Here is a 19746-nt window from a genome sequence, read left to right as displayed (position 1 = left end):
GCCTCAAAATACTCTCCATATCGAAATCTACTTGAATTAAGTTAATAATATTATATTACATTACTATATTTTTGGAGAAAGTGAGTGAAAACCCTCTTAAGTTAATACTTGACTAGTAATATAGACTATAATATGAAGCAGGCCACCCTTAAGTTGGATCAAAATCATACTATTACTAACAAGGTTGCGGTAGCTCTAAGTTGACTTTAACGTGTAAATTTACCGTTTTGTTTTCTACCTATGACTGTCTTAAATTTTATGATAATCTTCAAAATAGTTTTTAGCCTTAGACTATTCAAAAGCTAAATCCTAATCGGCGACTACTGCCTGTGTCGCAGATTGAAAACCATCCAGTCGCCCCTTGATAGTAGGAGAATGAAAAGGAGCAATTACCGCGCAACGAGATGTTTCAGATAACTATTAATATTGGATATTAGATGCGGATGTCCGGATAGCTCAGTGGTTAGAGCACTAGGCTGTCATACGGAAGGTCGCGGTTCAAATCTCACTGGTGGCAGTGGTATTTTTATCGTGTTTTGACATCGGATAGCAGTCGACTCAGCTGTGAATAAGCACCTGAGTCAAATCAGGGTAATAATCTCGGGCGAGCGCAAATGCTGACCACATTGCCTCCTAGTGTACCGTTACGGTCTTGAATGAAGTGCTCTAACACACTTCAAGGCCCTGATCCAATATGGATTGTTGCGCCAACGATTATTATTATTATTATTATTAGATGCGTAACAGGGCTTAGCCACAACTACATTTCATTCAATTTTGTTAGCAGAAAAAAATAACATAAAAGCTTATGAAAGAACCACAAAATGGTGACAAGTCGCCTATTAGCATTCATTTCAGCAGCTTCAAGCTTCAAAGGTGCTAGGTTGCTTATAAAAGTATCGGAAGGTGAAATTATTTCGCCAGCTTGGATGATGAAGTTTATACCATTTATTGAAAATAAAGTCTTCTGAACCTGTTATTACCTTTTGCATTCTGGAACAGGTGCATGATTGACACCGGTACTAAACATAGCCCCTGGACCCTTTTCACCATTTTAATCTGCTATAATACTCAATATTTTAGTGACGTACACCTGCGTTTGGGAGATTTCTGGGGAATGTGATGAGTCCCACATATACACATAATTTTCCCATGAATTCTTCACTTTGTAAATGCTTTTGAAAAATACACGTCTCATTTCCCAGAATCAGCATCAGCTGCAAAACGTTTTCAACTCTACGTGATACATACCAGTTATTAACGCCTACCTCACGCAAATATGTTTGGAACGGACTCTATTATGAACAAAAAATGATTCGTTACATTCATAAATTATTTATGGATTTTCTTTGCTTTGCCCATTTATTTGGAAAATTGGGTAGGATTCGACAAATGAGGAATTTTCTTCCAGGAACCTGACATTGTATATGTCAATTAGGTAAGGCTTGGAATTGTGAAACACAGAGTCGACTAGACGGAGCTCTCAGAATAAAACGATATTTTGACATGGCATGACTTAAAAAAGCATATCCTTTCAAGGAGAACCCTGACCTTGAAATTCAAGGAAATTATTATATTTACCCAGGACCTGAATGAGGCAGACTTATAAAATATAACTTGCTTTCTAATAAACATGTGTTTACATTTACATAAATGTGAACATGCGACGACCTTACCGTTCGCTAGAAAGACGAATCCCAACAAATTGTTATTGGCACTTTGTTTAAAAAACAAGAAAACCCGCCTGTTTTCGCCATAAAAGATTTTATTTATATTTACATATTTCCCACTATATTTACATGACAGTATTACAGGAAGGCTAAAGATGAAAAAGCTACTATTTATTCCAAACTAGAAAAATCCAGTGGAATGACTGTAATTTTGTCGACTGTTTGAAAACAGAACGAAGCACTTCATAAGGGCAATCAGTAATTATGCAAGGACATAGTGAATACATTTTGGTGGTGAACTTTGTATTCAATTTCTATGACGCACTTTTGGTAATGACTGAATTTTCTACTCTATTCCTGGAGGAAATGAGGAGTTTATCCACCTCCATCCACCAGCTGAAAAGTCGTGGCGGTAACCCATCTAAAAAGGTATGGATGCACAAAGTGCTTTTTATATCATTATGTTAAAATTTGAAATTTCTACTCTACACCGTTAAAAAGAGAAGATTGAGGATGGACGGGGAAGACTCACTCTCTCTAACCCCGTTAAAAGTGGTTTTTTCACCACGGTAAAGTTGATATTACCAACCCCACCGCCAGAGAGGGGGGTATGTCGGAGGAGGAAGAAGGTCCCCTTCTAACACCGTTGAACACTTGTGGCATCTCCCCTGTTGTAAGGTTTCTGCCGTACTCGTATGGATGTGAATGAGTTGGAGAGGCAAAGGACGTGCCTCCCTGTGTAATCTCATCTGCACATTGCGACGATAATTGCCCTACCTATAACCTTATTGATGGTACGAAGATAGCTTTTTCTGGACGCCGTAACTTTTTATGTGATGGTGAATATTATCGATTTTTAAGGGTCAAGATTTTTTTCTCCCTCACACATACCTTTTTCCGCCTCCTTCTCCAGTGGTAGGTTTATAGATAATATTTTTGCTTCCAAAGTCAATACGACAATTACTGTCCCTCCTGTAGGGTTCAAAGGGCCCCCACGGTTTTTAACTATTTGTTTTGACGGATATCCTATTTTGACCGCCTACACGCAAATTTTATTTAATTATTATACATTGGGGGAGTGATCTTATCCTTGAAGCATATTTTTCCCGAAATATCGTAAAAAAATTCATTTTCTGAATTGAACGACTTCAGCCATGTAAATATATGATAATAGAATATTAATCATTTTCTAGGAAATTTTGTGGAAAATATTTTGTCAAAATACCTGTCTTTGTTTAGAAATGAAAATATAATTAAGACAAAGTAACACAGAAAATTTCTCAAACACAGATAATTTGATGTTTTTGTTCTGGAACGACGAGCATTATTTTATTGTCATAGAAAATCCTGTCAGTAATCATATTTGGGGATACAGATTTTTGAGTAAGTGGTATCTCATCGCTCGTTCTCAAAGAATATGGTATCGCGTTTTCTGGGCCAATGAGGGTGTCATAAAAGTTTTGAATCCTTTCCAGTTACCATGAATTTAGGCCTAAACCGATCACCTTTGACTATACTGAAATCGGGGTTAGATATAGATAACTATCTCGTTGTAGAACACAATACTCAGTGTGTGAAGTAAGAATACACCGTTTCCGGGCACATTGCCACGATTTGCACATTTTCTCATGGAACGTGTGCTTCATGTACAGAAATGGAGATGGCAAGAAGCTAGTCGATACCATGTTCCAATAAGGGGCTGATGTAACAGCCTCGCAGGAGATGCGTTGGACAGCGATCGGTCTCCTGAAGAAGAATCTCTACACCATATATTATGGTGGTCATTCAGTAAACTATGTGCTCGAAGTAGGTTTTTTAGTCAACCAAAAATGAAAATCTGCTGTTATCGGTTTTGAAAACATAAGCGAACGGCTATGCACTCTGCCCTTGCAAGGAAAAGTTAGAAATATACGTCTCATTAACGTTCACCCCCCTACAGAGGAGGCTGCAGAGTCGGAGAAGGACACCCTCTACTTGATAGTAGAACGAACGATCGAAGGCTGTCCCTGATATGATATTAAAATCATACTTTGGGTTTTTACAACCAAGTAGGGACGGTGCCCGTATTCAACCGATACGTTGGCTCCCAGAGCTTACATCAAAATAGAAGTGATAATATTCTACGGATTATTCAATTAGCAATGTCACACAAAATGATTGTTGGAAATGCTTGATTTGCGCGGAAAGCGGTCCACAAACAAACGTGGGCCTCTCCAGATGGGACCACTTCCAACCAAATTGACCACGTGTTGATCGAACGCCGCCACCTCTCAGCCTTGATGAATACCAGAATAAATAGGGGGGCCAATATAGGCTCGGATCACTATCTCGTTGACATAGTGCTATGAACTCGAACAACAACACCACCCAGAATCCCCTCCAACAATCAGGTGAGAGTTAACACTGAAGTCATCCACAACACAGCCCGACGCAACACCAATAAGAGGAAAATGGATGCCACAATAACCGCAGTCAACGGAGATCCTGGAGATGAAGCATCAATAAATGATCTTCACAATCACCGGAAGAACGTTATCATAAATACGGCCGCAAACATACTTGGCCCCAGCCGCAAAAAAAGTCGGAATGGCTGGTTTGACGATAAATGTAAGCTAGTAACGGAACGGAAGAATGTTGCATACCAAGCAATGTTGCATTCTCAAAGAACGCGGGCACGCGCAGAGACTTATCACCAACTCCGACGAACGGAGAAGCAACTTCACAGTACAGGGAGCAACCGCACCAGGCGCGCAAGTTTTACTAACAAGTCAGCAGAATGAAGCCTTCCACACCTCGGTGTTCATCCTGCCGCGACAGAGAGGGAAATCTGATTTCCGACAGAACATCGGCAAGTTGGAGGTGAAGGCCAACTGAAGACAATGGACAAATACTGCCACCACTAAGTATAAAAGAAGCAGTCCGTGCAATTCATCGGCTTAAAAATCATAAGTCGCCAGGAGCCGATGGAATTACAACCGAATTGGTTAAATATATAGGCTACCAATTATACCAAGTGGTTCATCAACTCTTAAGGTGTGGGACAGCGAATTAATGCTTGACGACTGGCAAATAGGCATTATCTGCCTCATACATAAAAGGGGAGATCTAACGCAGTGCAGCGATTATAGAGGTATCATGTTGCTGAGTACCAACTAAAAGATATTCTTCTCTATCTTGCTAGGTCGGATAGCCCCATACGCCCAGAACATCATTGGCCCATACCAAAGAGGCTTCACTCCAGGCATATCAGCAACAGATCAGATTTTCTCTCTGCGGTAAGCGATGGAAAAATTGCTGGAATATGGACATGAGTTGCACCATCTATTTATCTACTTTAAAGCCGCCTATGATAGCATAGCCAGGGTAAAACTGTACACGGCCATGAGAGAATTCGGTATCCCGACGAAATTGATAAGGCTGACTAGGTTGACCCTGACCAATGTGCGAGACCAGATAAAAACAGCAGGATCACTCTCAAGACTATTCGACATGAACAACGGTCTACGACAAGGGGCCGCCCTATCATGCGTCCTCTTTAAGCTGACCCTCGGGAAAGTGACCTGAGATGCGAGACGTACGATCTTCTTTAAATCCGCCCAACTACTGGCCCATGATGACGACATCGACATCATCGAAAGACCGACCCGAGACGTGCAAACTGCCTTCATTCAGATCGAGCAAGCAGCAATTGAGGCGAGATCTTGGGCAGCACATCAACAGAGACCAAACGGCACTGGTGAAACGGGAGGAATAAAAATAGGAGACTAGAGCTTCGAGACCGTTGATAATTTTTCCTATCTATGGTCGAAAATCACAACCGATAACAGCTACAATGATTAAATCCGCGCACTGTTGTTGGTAGCCAAACAGAGCCTATTTCAGCTTACAAAAACTGTTCCGCTCGAAACTTCTCACCATAGGCTCAAAGCTCTCACTATACAAAACTGTGATTTTGCCAGCCTTCCTGTATTCCTCGGAAACTTGGGTTCTTAGCAAGAAAAGTTGCGGACTCTTTGCCGTGTTCAAGAGAAGAATCCTCCAAAGAACTTTTGGCGCCCCACATAAAGATGGACGATTCCGCAGCCGATATAACGACGAAATCTATGAGCGATACCATGACCGTCAGGTTGTGGATAAAATCCGGCTCAAGAGGTTACGGTGGACGGGTCACTTAATCCGTATGGATGAGGATGATTCAGCCCAGAAAGTCTATAAGGGCAATATATATGATGGAAAAAGAAAACGAGGCAGACCCTGCCTAAGATGGAGCGGATATCGAATTGGTTGACTACGGCGCAAAACCGGGATGTCTGGAGTTCCTTATTAAGGCAGGCCTAGACCGAATACCGGTTGTTGCGCCGTTGATAATCATGAAGGTTCTCAAACGGATAATATATAACAAGCTTTATCTAATACTTGATAGTGGCGGTTATTTATTAAATAGGTTGTTAGGCAGCGGCTGTGGTTTTCCAACTAGCCAGGAAAGCCTTTGACGAGGGTAAATACTGCGCATTGGAGACTCTCAACATTAAAAATGTGTGCTATTCTGCCAGATGGAATCGTATCGTCGAAGCCCTCATCGCGACACAAACGCCAAACTTCAAGCGCAAGCTTTCAGAACACAAAACGTGGTTTCTCAGTCACCGCATAAATTCCTTGGAATAACTTTCGACTCCGAATACCAGTCCACTCAGCTGTACCTGAGTAAAATTAGGGCAATGATCTCGGGCGATTACAATGCTGGTGAAGTAAAATCCGTCGTAAATTCAGACCAAAACCAGCCCGAGGTGAATTTTTTGTTTGGGATGCTGGGAGTCCTTAGTCCGCACGCAACTGATGAAAGACCAGACCACTTGGGAAGAAACTTACTTCCTCTCTTGTGGTCCAAGGACTCCTTCCTTTTTCTTAAAAAAGGTTACTGGCTGTTTCGTTTGGAAAACTTGGGTGTTTAACCCAAAAAAGAGAAGTTCGTGGACCACAAGAGAGGAAGTAAATTTCTTCCCAAGTGATCCGGTCCGTCATCAATTGGGTGCGGACTCAGGACTCCTAGCATCCTCAACAAAAAAATCGCTTTTACGAGTAAATGGACGCGAAAGAAACGACTGAGGTTATTGGCTGTGTGGCAAACCGGATAGGACCAGGCGAGGAATGGTCAGTGTACATACAGGCTAATCCTGACGATTAATACACGAAAACCACGAAAGGACGAGTTACGATTTGACTACGAATTGAAGGACTCAGGGTGTACAGAAAGTACCTCTATAAGTTCGGTTTGGCTGTATCGCCAGATTGTGAAAGTGCAGCAGAAGATGCAGAACACATTTTTTTCACTTGCCCAAAATTCGAACGCTCAAAAGGAAACCTCGAGAATAAGCCGGGGGTCTCTCTTAACGGTAGAAACTCTGATTAGCTATAGGGTGCAATCGGATACCGCGTGGAATGCAGTATTTGTAACGGGAGAACTGATGCACCCACAGCTAAAGGATTTTTTTGGGGATTGCGGGGCCCTAAGTCCGCATCCACTGGATGTCGGAACTAAAAGAAGAAGAGGCTAAAGGGAGGCATGGAAACGAAGCTCATCACCGCGAAGCAATACCAGAACTGTGGTTGCGCGAGAAGAGTGTATAGAAAATGTGGCAGATTTTAGTCGCTAAGAGCTTGACATGCGCGTCTTCGGTTCCACATGCCTGTCTCTCATGGATTTACGTCAGCCAAAAAAGGATATCCGGTAAATTGGCTTCCTAGCTCGTGCGGTGTCGTCCCTTTGGGCCATTGTTCTATAGCTTGTGTGATGCTTCTGATCTTCGGTGATAAGACAGCTTGAATTGACGCTGCAATCAAGCATTACTTGCATTATTCGTGAGATACCAAGTAATATGCTCAAACGCATAGTTCAAAATTGCACCACCAAGATAAACTATTTAAAGTGTTGTCCCGGGCAATATTCAAACGAGGTAGGTTTTAGAAAGTAAATGCCATAGACTGCTGAATCCAATAATAGAAATGTGTAAATGAATGACTCTATCTCTGACTATCAAAGAACTTTATTGAATAAAGGGATGGTGATAAAGACCATTTAACGGACTTAAGTTCAAAGGTCATCTTAATGAAGTCCAATACTTAGAGAAGAGTGTAATTAAACTGAAAACTGAATGACAACCTGATAATGGATTTTTTGTTTGTTGAATGAACTATTTTAGAAAATAAAAGGAACTACGTACCTGGGTTGACGATTCTCCAAACACAAAGTCATAGACATATTTTCGTGGTCGATTTTTACTCCCATCATCGAAGAGGAGTGCTCGATCTGACAATATCTGAATGCATTTGTTATTGTTTGGTTCCGTACTTGGCCGAACGCGAACTGCAACCTGCCGACGCGAAAAAAATTAAAATTAGGTTCTAGAACTGAGGAAGGAGGCACGTGCTCTCCGAAACAATTGTATGCGGAAGGAAAATAAAAATATTTACAGTATAAAGAACAATACCTAGTTCTTTTCTTAATTTATATATTAACTGTCAAAAAAACATGGACATTACTTTCAAAATCTTAAGATTTCATTCGAAGACCGAACTACACTCAATTGCTCATTTTAGTCCTGGAACTTTTATTCTAGACTGGCATAAGGAAATTATATCTACAAACCAGACGCCCAATGAGAAAATAGAACTCCATTTTCGTTGAATTACTACGCCTTCAATTAAATTCCGAAAATAAAACGGCATTGGAATTTCATTTCAATTAGATTAAACATGTTGTGACAGAATCCTTAATGAGAAAATGGTGTTTCCTACTTATTCAAGTGTCCTGGAATAACGTATTGCAATAGAGAATGTGGGAATTCAATGCGAGCTAGCGGAAATTCCACACTTCATTGAAATAAATTAGAAAGGAGGCATACATACATATATGAACGGGCAAAACATCGGGAATCGAATACTTACAACAAGCCTCTCCTCGCCGCTTTGTGACATTGCTGTCGACGGTAGTTGGGACGAACCACTACCACCGCTCCCGCTTCCACTACCACTTGACCAATTGCCCGTACCTTGCCTGCTCATTATCCTTTTATATCCTTAGCGGTCACCGTAAAGTTAATCGACGTAGTTCAAGTTCGTCTTTCTGGACACGATTAGCCCAACAGTAATCATCTACACGTTTTCTGTAAATAGATGGGAAATGAAAATTAATGGGCCGCCACTCTTCAATGCAAGTGGTCGAGTCGTACAGCCCTCAAGGAAAGAAAACAATATCAAGTTCACCTCCACACGAAGGCTTAAGGGCTTCAGACACTATGTACACTTTAGTAGGGTAAAACAATACTAATACCGGGCAACTAAAAGGTTTTCTTCCCAGACCGATTTTCTTAAATTATAATAGAAAAGAAATACCCTATCAATTATTGGGCAATTTGCTGCAAGGCCGTATCTTCTGACTTACTTTCCCAGCAAATTGACATTTAATCATTGCTTTGAGCGTATCGTGTGACAATATTTTCTTGGAAAATTATAGGGTGTATCTTTTCTTTCGAAACAACCGGGAATCTTCAATTACGATAAAGTTCAGTTCAGTCGGTTCGCTTTCACATCTTAATCTTCTAAGTATCTTAAGATTCAAGAATTTCAAAATAAATGAAACAGCTTCCTTTGTCGTCAAAAACAATTTTCTTCGGAAATCGTTGTATTCAATAAGGATGCGCAAAGGAACAGAAAAAAAAATTAGCGAGAAAATAGAATATTTTAAAGGTAACAAAAGCGTACTGGGTTATGAAATTTCAAGTCTCTTTATAAGCCGGTCAGTATCAAACATTCTTATTTCAAAAGAAAGAGAGCGACTTTTGTTGGAAGGGGGATCGTAAAAACATTTTTGGCAGAATTCATCCTTACTTCCATTTTTAGAGCTTTATGTAAAAACAAAACCTCATTAAAATGTACCTATCAAGAAGAAATTCAGTGAATATGTGCAAAAGATCCCCCACATCCTGAAAGGCACACCCGCATACAAACTAAAAGGGATGTAACTTTTTTTTCTCTGAATCTCATCGTGTGGGATATCAAATGAAAGGCCCCAATTAGTACTTCATCAATCGGATCCTAAGTTTGACATTGGTAGCGAAATTGGTGTGTGAGGTGCTAAGTACAAAGTTCAAGCGAAATATGACTCATTCGCAGATCCTACTCAATTGAAAAATCTGGAAAAGTCGTTTCTGGCAACTAATAAAATCTAGGATTGAAAATACATGCCATTCTGACATCTGTTCACATAATATTAATACATGCATGCATGCATATGCATATTACCAAATTCAAAATTGACTAAAATCCTCACACCTTTAAGTTCATCCTAGAAGCCCAAGAAACATATTCTGTACTGAAACAAACCATAACATGGAATATGTGTGTTGTTTTCTCAATTACGAAATAGTCATCCCTATTTCGCTCCTGATACTAATTACCTTGTCCTCGAATTCGATTCTCAAATCGCTCGTCGCTAAGTTCAACTTTCGGAAGGTCAGCTTCGAATGCGTCGCGACTATCAATTGGGATCTCATCTTCACTCTTTCGATATCTATCCACCTATTCCTCCCTCCCCCCAGTCCCTTCGCTTTTACCCATGCTAATTCACAATAGCGATCTATAAAATTCTCATCAAGCAAAAATATAAATTGGTTGAAGCCGCACTAATTTCAATCATTTTGAAGCTCAGCGAACTTCAGCAAAATCATTGTCAAGTCCAGGATGGAATATTTGGCCAATGCCAACAGTCCCGCGCCGCCATCTCCAATTTTCATTAAGTTCACAGGCTTCTCTACTGACTCCCCTCAATTTTTGGTAGCAAGACTATGTACAATTCCTCTCCTCTCTTTTCCTTTCTCTTTCCGCTTATCCCCTTATCCCTTTCTCGGTCGAACGCCTCATTGGCAACCATGACGTAAAATGCTGGGTTTGGCTTTGACAACCATCGTAATCTCTGCTTATTAGAAACCAAACAATACATTTTTTCCCCTCTATGCCGGTCGAGAGAAGTTCCCATTATCGTAGTTGTGTTGTTCATACTCTTGCCTCTTGACCTTTTATCATACCACGTAACACAGAAGTTTTTGAAGTACCTTTCGCGGTGCCCGAATACTGTATCTGCTTCCCGATTCCAAGGCTATATTATTGATATGGTGCGGGGTGGTCAAAGCTTTACTACCGCACCCTATCTTCACTTCTACGTGGTAACCGCTGCGAGCTCTGTCTTAACGAAAAGCTGCCGACGAACAAGGATGAAGGCAAGTCTCCCGCGCCTAAAAACTCGAGAAATTGTACCAACTAGTCTTCCAGGTTGAAGGGTTGGGTAGGTTTGACAACTCCACACAAAAAACAAGTCGTTACGAAGCCACAAAATAAGCCTCCGACTGAATTGACTACTCAACGACGAACCGGGCAACGACAACGGAATAACGATTTGCGCATTTTTTCATGGAACGTGCACTCCCTGTACCGACCGAATACTGCTGAACAGCTAGGCGATACCCTGTCCCAATAGAAAACTGAAGTAACAGCGTTGCAAAAAGAACTCGGATCGTTGGCATACTGCTCCAAGTTCGAATAACAGCACTACCTACAACCGTCTCTGGTAATCAGGTGGGAGTGAATACAGAAGCCATTCACAACACAGCCCTCCGCAACCCCTATAAGGGGAGAATGGATGCTGCAATACCCACAACTAACAGGTGTCCTGAATATTAAGCGTCAACAAATAATCTTCACAACCACCTGAAAAACGGTATCATTCATACGGCCCCAAACATACTTGGGCCCATTCGCATGAAAAGTCGGATCGTCAATGAATGTAAATCAGCAACGGAACGAAAGAATGCTTCATACCGAGTAATCTTTCATTCTCAAAGAAGGCGTGCACGCGCGGAGACTAAGGGAGCAACCGCTCCAGGCGCGAAAGTTTTACCACCAAGTCAGCAGGATGAAGCCCTATATACTCCGATGCTCGTCCTGCGAGACAAAGAAGCAAATCTGATTTTCGACAGAATGGGTACATTGGAGCAGTGTGATGAGTATTTTTATGAACTGCTCAACAACCAAAATATCGGCGAGTTGGGGTTCCCGCCAACTGAAGACGACGGGAAAATGCTGCAGCACCAAGCACAGAAGAAACAATCAGTGCAATTCATCGGTTTAAAAACCATAAGTCACCAGGAGCCGATAGAATAACAGCCGAATTGAGTAAATGTGCTGGCCACCAATTACACCAAGTGGTTCATGATCAAAGTACCAATGCCTGACGATTGGCAACGGCACATAATCTGTCTCATACATAAAAGGGGAGATATTACGCAGTGCAGCAATTATAGGGGTATCACGTTGCTGAGTACCAGCTATAAGATATTCTCCCTTATCTTGCTAGATAAGACAGCCCCATATGCCCAGAATACCATAAGCCCATACCAAAGACGCTTCACTCCAGGCAAATCAGCAACAGATCAGATTTTCTCTCTACGGCAAGCGATATAAAAACTTGGGCATCACTTCAGTGACTTTAAAGCCGCCTATGACAGCATAGCCAGGGTAAAACAGTGCACGGCCATGAGAGAATTCAGTATCCCGACGAAATTGATAAGACTGACTAGGCTGACCCTGACCAATGCGCAAGGGCAGATAAAATCCGTAGGATCACTCTCGAGACCATTCAACATTAACAAGGGTCTGGGATAAGGGGATGCCCTATTATGCGTTCTCTTTAACCTGGCCCTGGAGAAAGTGATTCGCGATGCCAATGTAAATAGGAGAGGAATCCTCTTCTTTAAGTCCACCCAACTACTGGCCTACCCTGACGATATTGACATTATGAGAAGAACAACCCGAGATGTACAGTCTACCTTCATCCAGATCGAGCAAGCGGCAATTGAGGTGAGATCTTGGGCTGCACATTAATGAAGGCAAGACGAGGTACATGGTGCAATGTCAGCGCCGAAAACCAAAGAACCAACAACATCAAATCGCACCAGTCAAACGAGAAAGATAAAGATAGGAGACTACAACTTTGAGACTGTTGAAAATTTTTTCCTGTCTAGGGTCGAAAATCACATCTGAAAACAACTTTGTCGATGAAATCCGCGCACGCTTTTTGGTTACCAACAGACTGTATTTCCGCAAAAGCAGGATGTCTGGAGTTCCTTATTATGGGAGGCCTAGACCGGCTACCGGTTATTGCGCCATTGATGATGATGATTTGGGCCTCAAACAAACTGCCTTTGTCTCCCGTGCGGGTGAAATTATCGACCATGTTGCAAAAAGACGTTGTCTTGACTGCGAAAACATAAAGATAAATTGACGAACATAAAGAACTAAGAGTTTTATTATTAACTGTAGAATGGAGAACTTTAAAGTTGGAAACCCGGTGGCAAAACCAGAAGCTGCCGCAAGTAGCAACGATTTCGCCCCCGTACACCGTATCATGAAAGAGCTTCCAAATGGTCGTAAATCTTTCAATGGTCGTGTGAGAGACGTTAACGGTAAGTTTCTTATCCACGATAATGAGCAGCTGAGGAGATGGAAGGGACACTTCACCCCGATTCTCAATTGTAGTTCCACCCCTTATGGATGATATGGCAAGCCTTCGTAACATGCTGATACGGACTACTCCTCCAAACAGAACCGAAAATATTACTGCCATCAAAGCTCTCCAAGGCAGTAAAATCGGTAGTCTTGACAGCCTCCATGCAGAACTGCTCCGTGCAGCTAATGCATTTTTTGCAGAGTTGATTCTTTAATTCATTTAAAAATGCTGAAATCTTTCCAGTGGGTAGAAAAGAGGGTATGATCGTTAAAACTCAGCAGAGGCGCATCGAATTTAAGTGCTTCAACCGGAAGGCTATTTGCGTGCTTCCTTTTGTCGCAAAGAAATTATCTAAAATCATCCTGGGACGCATTTATGAATATCTCCAAACCTTAGTGAACGGAAAACAGCTGGTTTCTGCTCTGCATCCTTCTGTACTGGCCTCATTATAGCTCTGCGGATGATCAGAGCGACATATGTCGGTGCGTATTATCAAGTACTGCATCGAGGTTAAATTTGAAGCCCGAAGCGGAATCCAGCAGGGTAGCAACGATACTTTTGTGTGACACTTTCGTTATTTTGACTAATTTGTAAATTCAAATAACTCAACACTAACATCAAATTGAGGTTGTTCCACGCCAATGTTCTCTACTGCCCTGACCACCACTGTTGCTCAAAGGCGCCAAGCCTTCGTTAGCACCTCCCTCCTCCATGTCAACTTTATACCCTAGCCTGAGAAAATCTCGAACGATGACTTGAGTTAGTGTACGGACCAGTTAGCGGTAGATGTGTCGATTAGAGTTCAGAAGAAGCAGTGAATAGAGCACACTTTAAGAAACGGCGATGTATGCATTGTTGGCTTCGCTATGCAATGAAACCCACTTACTGCAAAAGAGGAATGTAGAACTCTCGGCAAGATCTGGAAGAAGCGAAGGCACATTTCCTCCAACGGAAAACGACGGGGCGCTGGCTTTGGTGATCACGGTGTACACTGTTGAGGAGATGTTGGTTCCATAAGAGGTTTTTGTATGGATCACTTATGTTGATCATTTCCGTCTCCGATTTGCAAGTGGTTTACGCAGGCATATCCTAAGTAACCATGCAATCATTGAGATTCGTTTGAATAAGCCTCATCTTCTCGTTGCAGATAGCGGCTTCCAGTTATCCCGTCCTTCCGTTCCTTCGCATGAAATGCATTTGGAGTCTCCATCGTCCTTTCACTATGGACCTTCTGTATTAATCCAACCAATTCATGCCGCTGGCGCATACCATCAGCAAGTGTTCCAATATGAAGCACTCCTTTAATGAAATCTATGTAAGATGGAAAACAAGTCATCTAATTCGAAATGTTCTTATAGCCAACAACGCTACGCCTGATAGTAGTTGTCTTGTAGCCGTGTGAATACTTCCATAGGCTGTTCCCAGACTCACAATGGATCGCCGTCCAAATTCCTCCAACTTATATTGTTGTTTCAAGACAGTGCAAATATCTTCTTTGGAGGTCGTCTCATCAAAATCTTTGCACTGTGTATGGATTTTATGTTTTTGTGAAAGTACTTTGACATCCTCCCCGAACGATTATATAACTTTTTTGCGAACGCCATTAGTTTTCACTCACGTTCAGTTCAAACGTTAAATCGACTTTCTGGCTCTCGCTGACATTTCTGCCTCGATTATTTGGGTTGGGGTAAGCTTAGACTTTTTTAAGGTTTTGTGTAAAACAAAATCAATTCACTGTCTATCTGCCTGTTTATCACATGCAATTTTCTCCAAAACCGATCCGAATGAAATTTGGTGGACAGGTGAGAACTATGAAATCCCAAGTGTACGGTGAATGACATAAATTGAGGTGGAGTTTAAACGGGGGCTCCCTATACATGGAAAATTTTTAATTGGATATTGTCGCGTGGGGTAAATGATAGGCCTCGGTTGGTACTTTCCGAAATAGATATTAGTTTTGGCGTGAATTGTAAAGTACGTGAGGAAGAAGTCAAAGTGTACACACTTAGAGTGAGACAGGACCCATTTTCGGAAACTACCCACTGCAAAAATCAAAAAGAAAAAATCAGCGTGGTGCGCTTAGATGAAATCTATGCATGGAAATCTGGCCATTAACGCTAAAGTTATAATAGTTCAAACTTAGCAATTTCACACGAATTTACTGCTTCTAAAGCCATGCAAATAAGATGGTAATGTCATAATTGGCGAGAATAATCGACATTCGCGTGAAATATTAGAGTCACATTTATAAGGAATCTATTTCTCCCCCGCCCTTTTTAAGGTTTTGTGTAAAACACTTATGTGAAACTTAAGCCTCGAAAGATGTCCCATTCCGATATTTGCTCAAATAAACTTACTAATAGTATATTACTAACTTTTAGAAATTGACTGCAAAACCCGGCTTAAGTGCATCCTCGGGTAGTCAATTTTGCACCGGCATAGGGAACAGTATCATGCATATGCGTGCCAAGTTTCATGAAAATCCAGCTATTAGTGCGAAAGTTATAGCAGCTCAAACTTATCAATTTCGGGCGAATTTACTGCATCCTAAACCATACCAGAAGAATTTACTTCTTCCCAGTTCTTTGTAAGTTTAACATGCCCATTCTCAGGAATTACCCAACCGGACACCAACTTTGATCAAAATGGTACCGTTACTAATAAAGTTAAACTAGCTCAAAGTTGACCGCTTAAATTTACTGCAACTAAATATCAATATCATACTAAAGTGAGTAGACTGACATGCTAAATGCACAACTTCCCGAGAAGATTGACTATTATGAATACAGTGCTTTCCATTAAATGATTCATTTAAACGGCTTTCTAACAAATGCAGGCCAATGGAATTTTTAACTATGTGACACCGAACTGTCATTCACTTGTCGCTCCTGACATCTTTTACTTTTTCTTCAGCCTTTGTTCCGTTCACAAACGGGGTCGGCTTGTCGTGATCGGTTTCGCCATTTTATTTTAACAAATGCATGATTTGGATGTAATCGCAAAGTTTTTAAATCCCCATCCAGCGTATCAAGCCATTGTTGTTTCGGCCGGCCTTTTGATGCCCTACCATCGAATTCGATATTTAGACCAATCTTGGCAAGTGAATTCTCGTTAGTGCGAATTACGTGACCATACTATCGAAGACGCCTCTCTTACAGTTTTGTGCAATCGGTACAACCCCATATCGATCGCGGATTCTTCATATCGAATGTGATGAAAACGTGTCACGCCCCTAGTCCAACGCAACATCTTCGTCTCCATTACCGCAAGACGCCGTTCATTGTCTTTTATAGTCAGCCAACACTCAGAACCATTGAGAGCGACAGGACGGATGACATTGCGGTAAATTTTAGATTTGAGACGTCCGCTGATACATCGACAACAAAGAACGCCAGTTCATCCAGGTCGCATTAATGCGTAAAGCAATTTCATTACGTAGTTCTCCATTGGCTGATAGCATTGATCTAAGATATTTAAATCGCTAAGTTTTGGACCGGTTACTGCCGCTAACAGAAATGAGCGAATTAAATATATCCAGTCCTCACATATAGAAACAGGAAACCTTGCGTCCTGAAGCGTCCAACTTCCGGTCTCCCGACTTGTTTAATAACCTTTGGTTTTTTCCTTCATACACCGGTTGCGCCAGCCGAAGTGGCATGTGGGGCGCATGCTTCCCCCCTATTTTTATGGCACCCTTTTATTTCTCATAGGTGGATGCCAGTGTGGTTTAGTATTACTTGGGTTGCCTGTCACATGGTTGGACAACATACTTCGGCTTTTTCTTTCAACTCCTTTCTTCTTTTTTCTGTAGCTTATTATTCTTCATGTTCTTGGTTGAGTCCATAGGAGTTCCTTTTGAACACCTAATTGTTTTCTGAGTTCTATCTGCCTGTCAATCTACCTGCCCGTCTGTGACACACACTTTTCTCGGAAACACCGATTGAGATGAAATTCGGTAAGTCCCCAAACAAAGAAAGAGGGCTACAACATTTTTTTTCCTGCGAATAGATACCTGTACGATGTCAAACGATAGCACTTTACGAAACGGATCTGAAATTTGACATCAAATACAAAGTAGCGATATACTAATGAAAGTGTACTTATTAGTAGTATGGCAGTAGTATTATAGTTACAGTAATTTTTAAAACAAATTAGTTGAGTAAATAGTTCTTGAAAAATAGTTCAAAACTGAAATTTTAGCTATGGAAAACTGGTTTCCATCTTTTTTCTAGACCTAATATATACTGCAGTTGATCAGCAAATTCCAATTATTCGCTGTCACTACAAATTAATTTCGGCATGTATGTTTTGAACTTAGCCAAGATTATTGTCATGGTTCGTGACGTGGTGTACGAAATATGCGGAATTTCAGTATTCTTGCAACTGTTGGTTTGCTGAAAGGAGGAATTATGTGATGAACATTTACATCCAAGTGTCTAAAAGAACCGAAAAACTTCACCCGAAAGTGAATTATATCTCCTGCTACATTTGATTCTACATAATCCGCAGTCAGAAATACTCAACCGAAGAACTGTAGGCAGAAGTTTGGCGTGACTCAATGTCGCACAGTGTTAATCAGAACTCCATCTATTTATTCAAATATCCTTTATTCTAAAATAAACTCCAAATACTTGATAACATCTTATGGCAAGAAACTTCGCAATTAGGGAGTAAAGTTTGGCAGCCTTGATTATTTAAGGGAGGACGAACATTGACACGCGCTACCCCTGAAAATAATTGTCTGTATATATAGCTAGAAACTCGTTGTCGTCTACTAAGAAATTTAGACACATTTTCTCTATCGGCCGACCTTGGAAAAGCATTTTACCCGGGAAACTTTCTTTCCATAGACTAGCCAAGAAGATAATTAACAAAAATATTAACCCTTCCCACCGAATCGTGATAAACAGAAAGTGGTAATAACTTGAAGTTAATAATTCCAGGACAAAATTACAATAATCGTTCTCTGAGCTTTCGTTTTTCTGCTAAACTTTAGTGATGGTTTCGAGTAAAAAATAAATATGGATATATCTTAGATATTATACATATATAAAACAGAAGGTTTGGGTCAATTATAATATCATTGGATATACGATCAGCAATCAAAAACCTGTATGTATCCGCATACACATTTCCGCACGACTCACAGGTTAAAAAGGTTATCACATTAAGGAGCAATGAATTTTTTAAAAGATTTTTCAGAATATTCCTGGACCATTTTCACAACAGAAAAGCTTCACTATTTAAGTTTAATTAAACTTTTCAACAGAGAATTTGAAGACACGCGACCACTTTCTGCTTGCAGGCGTTTTACAGGTAATTACTAACAACTGATGGAAAAATTTTACAGGAAATCTCCAGGAAATTTATAATGGGCTTTAGGAGGCTGAAATACTGGGCACGTTTGGAAGATTCATAGAAAAATGTTCATAGTTAATTCGACAGCCGTCATCTACCTGTATTGCACATTTGATGCTGCTGAAATTACCGGAGAGAATTGACACACATTATGACAATTGGCTCCATCGTGCCTTTCGGCATGAAATTTGGTGGACATCTAGATATTATGAATGGCATGATTTCGTATTGAGTTTAAAGCAAAACATGCAAATTACAAATTTTTTCTTAAAAAAAATAGTCATGTTGAGTACCATAGAAAGGCTGTGAGCAATGATTTGTGGCTCTGCTCGGCATCAATTGTGAGAGGCAGAAGTGACCAAATGAAAAATCTAACAAGTCGGATTACCGGAAGCTGGCGCTTAGAGTATAAAGGTTTTGTGTTCATCTTATGTGAGAAACTTTCTACGGATATTTTTCCATTAATATATTGCTAAAAACCCAAAATATACCTTCATATTTTTTTCAAACATACATATTACAGACGTAGATATTATACTCACCCTAAACAAACAAACTGCCTCTTATCGGATACTGTACATCTGCATGTACGTATATAAATTGGTCGTACACTTATTTTCGGTTTACTTCCTATAAAAGTACTTATAATTACCTTATATTAATTATCAACGGTCTCAAAGTTGTATTCTCCTATCCTTATTCTTCCCGTTTGACCAGTGCGATTTGATGTTGTTGGCTGGTTCGTTTCCGGGGCTGACGTTGCCACCATATATTTTGTCTTGCCTTCATTGATGTGCAGCCCAAGATCTCGCCTCAATTGCCGCCTGCTCCATCTGGATGAAGGTAGTTTGTACGTCTCCGGTCGTTCTTCCCATGATGTCGATATCGTCAACATAGGTCATCAGTTTCGTGCACTTAAAGAGGTACGATCCTTGCATTAGCCTCAGCATTACGGATCACTTTCTCGATGGCCAGGTTAAAGAGGACGCATGATAGGGCATCACCTTGTCGTAGACCGTCGTTGATGTTTAATAGTCTCGAGAGTAATCCTGCTGTTGGCCTCGCACATTGGTCAGGGTCAGCCTAGTTAATTTTATCAATTTCGTCGCTGGCTACGCTATCATAGGTGCCTTTAAAGTCGATGAATAGATTGTGCAA

General features: G+C 40.9%; 1 protein-coding gene across 3 annotated transcripts in view; it reads right to left on the bottom strand.

The window, feature by feature from the left end:
- LOC119653146 (kinesin-like protein KIF19) overlaps positions 1-8829 on the bottom strand; it is a 92334-nt gene extending 83505 nt beyond the window's left edge. For all 3 annotated transcript variants that reach the window (XM_038057680.1, XM_038057681.1, XM_038057682.1), the window contains exons 1-2: positions 8616-8829; positions 7892-8041 (exon numbers count right to left, since the gene is read on the bottom strand). In XM_038057680.1, coding sequence (XP_037913608.1) covers positions 7892-8041; positions 8616-8732 — 267 coding nt within the window. In that variant the 5' untranslated portion in view covers positions 8733-8829. The remainder of the gene's footprint in view (positions 1-7891; positions 8042-8615) is intronic.
- Positions 8830-19746: the final 10917 nt, after the last annotated feature.

Source organism: Hermetia illucens, chromosome 3, assembly GCF_905115235.1.
Source record: "Hermetia illucens chromosome 3, iHerIll2.2.curated.20191125, whole genome shotgun sequence".
NCBI lineage: Eukaryota > Metazoa > Arthropoda > Insecta > Diptera > Stratiomyidae > Hermetia > Hermetia illucens.
The sequence above is the reverse complement of the archived record's forward strand: the minus strand, read 5'-3'. Positions and strand labels throughout refer to the sequence as shown.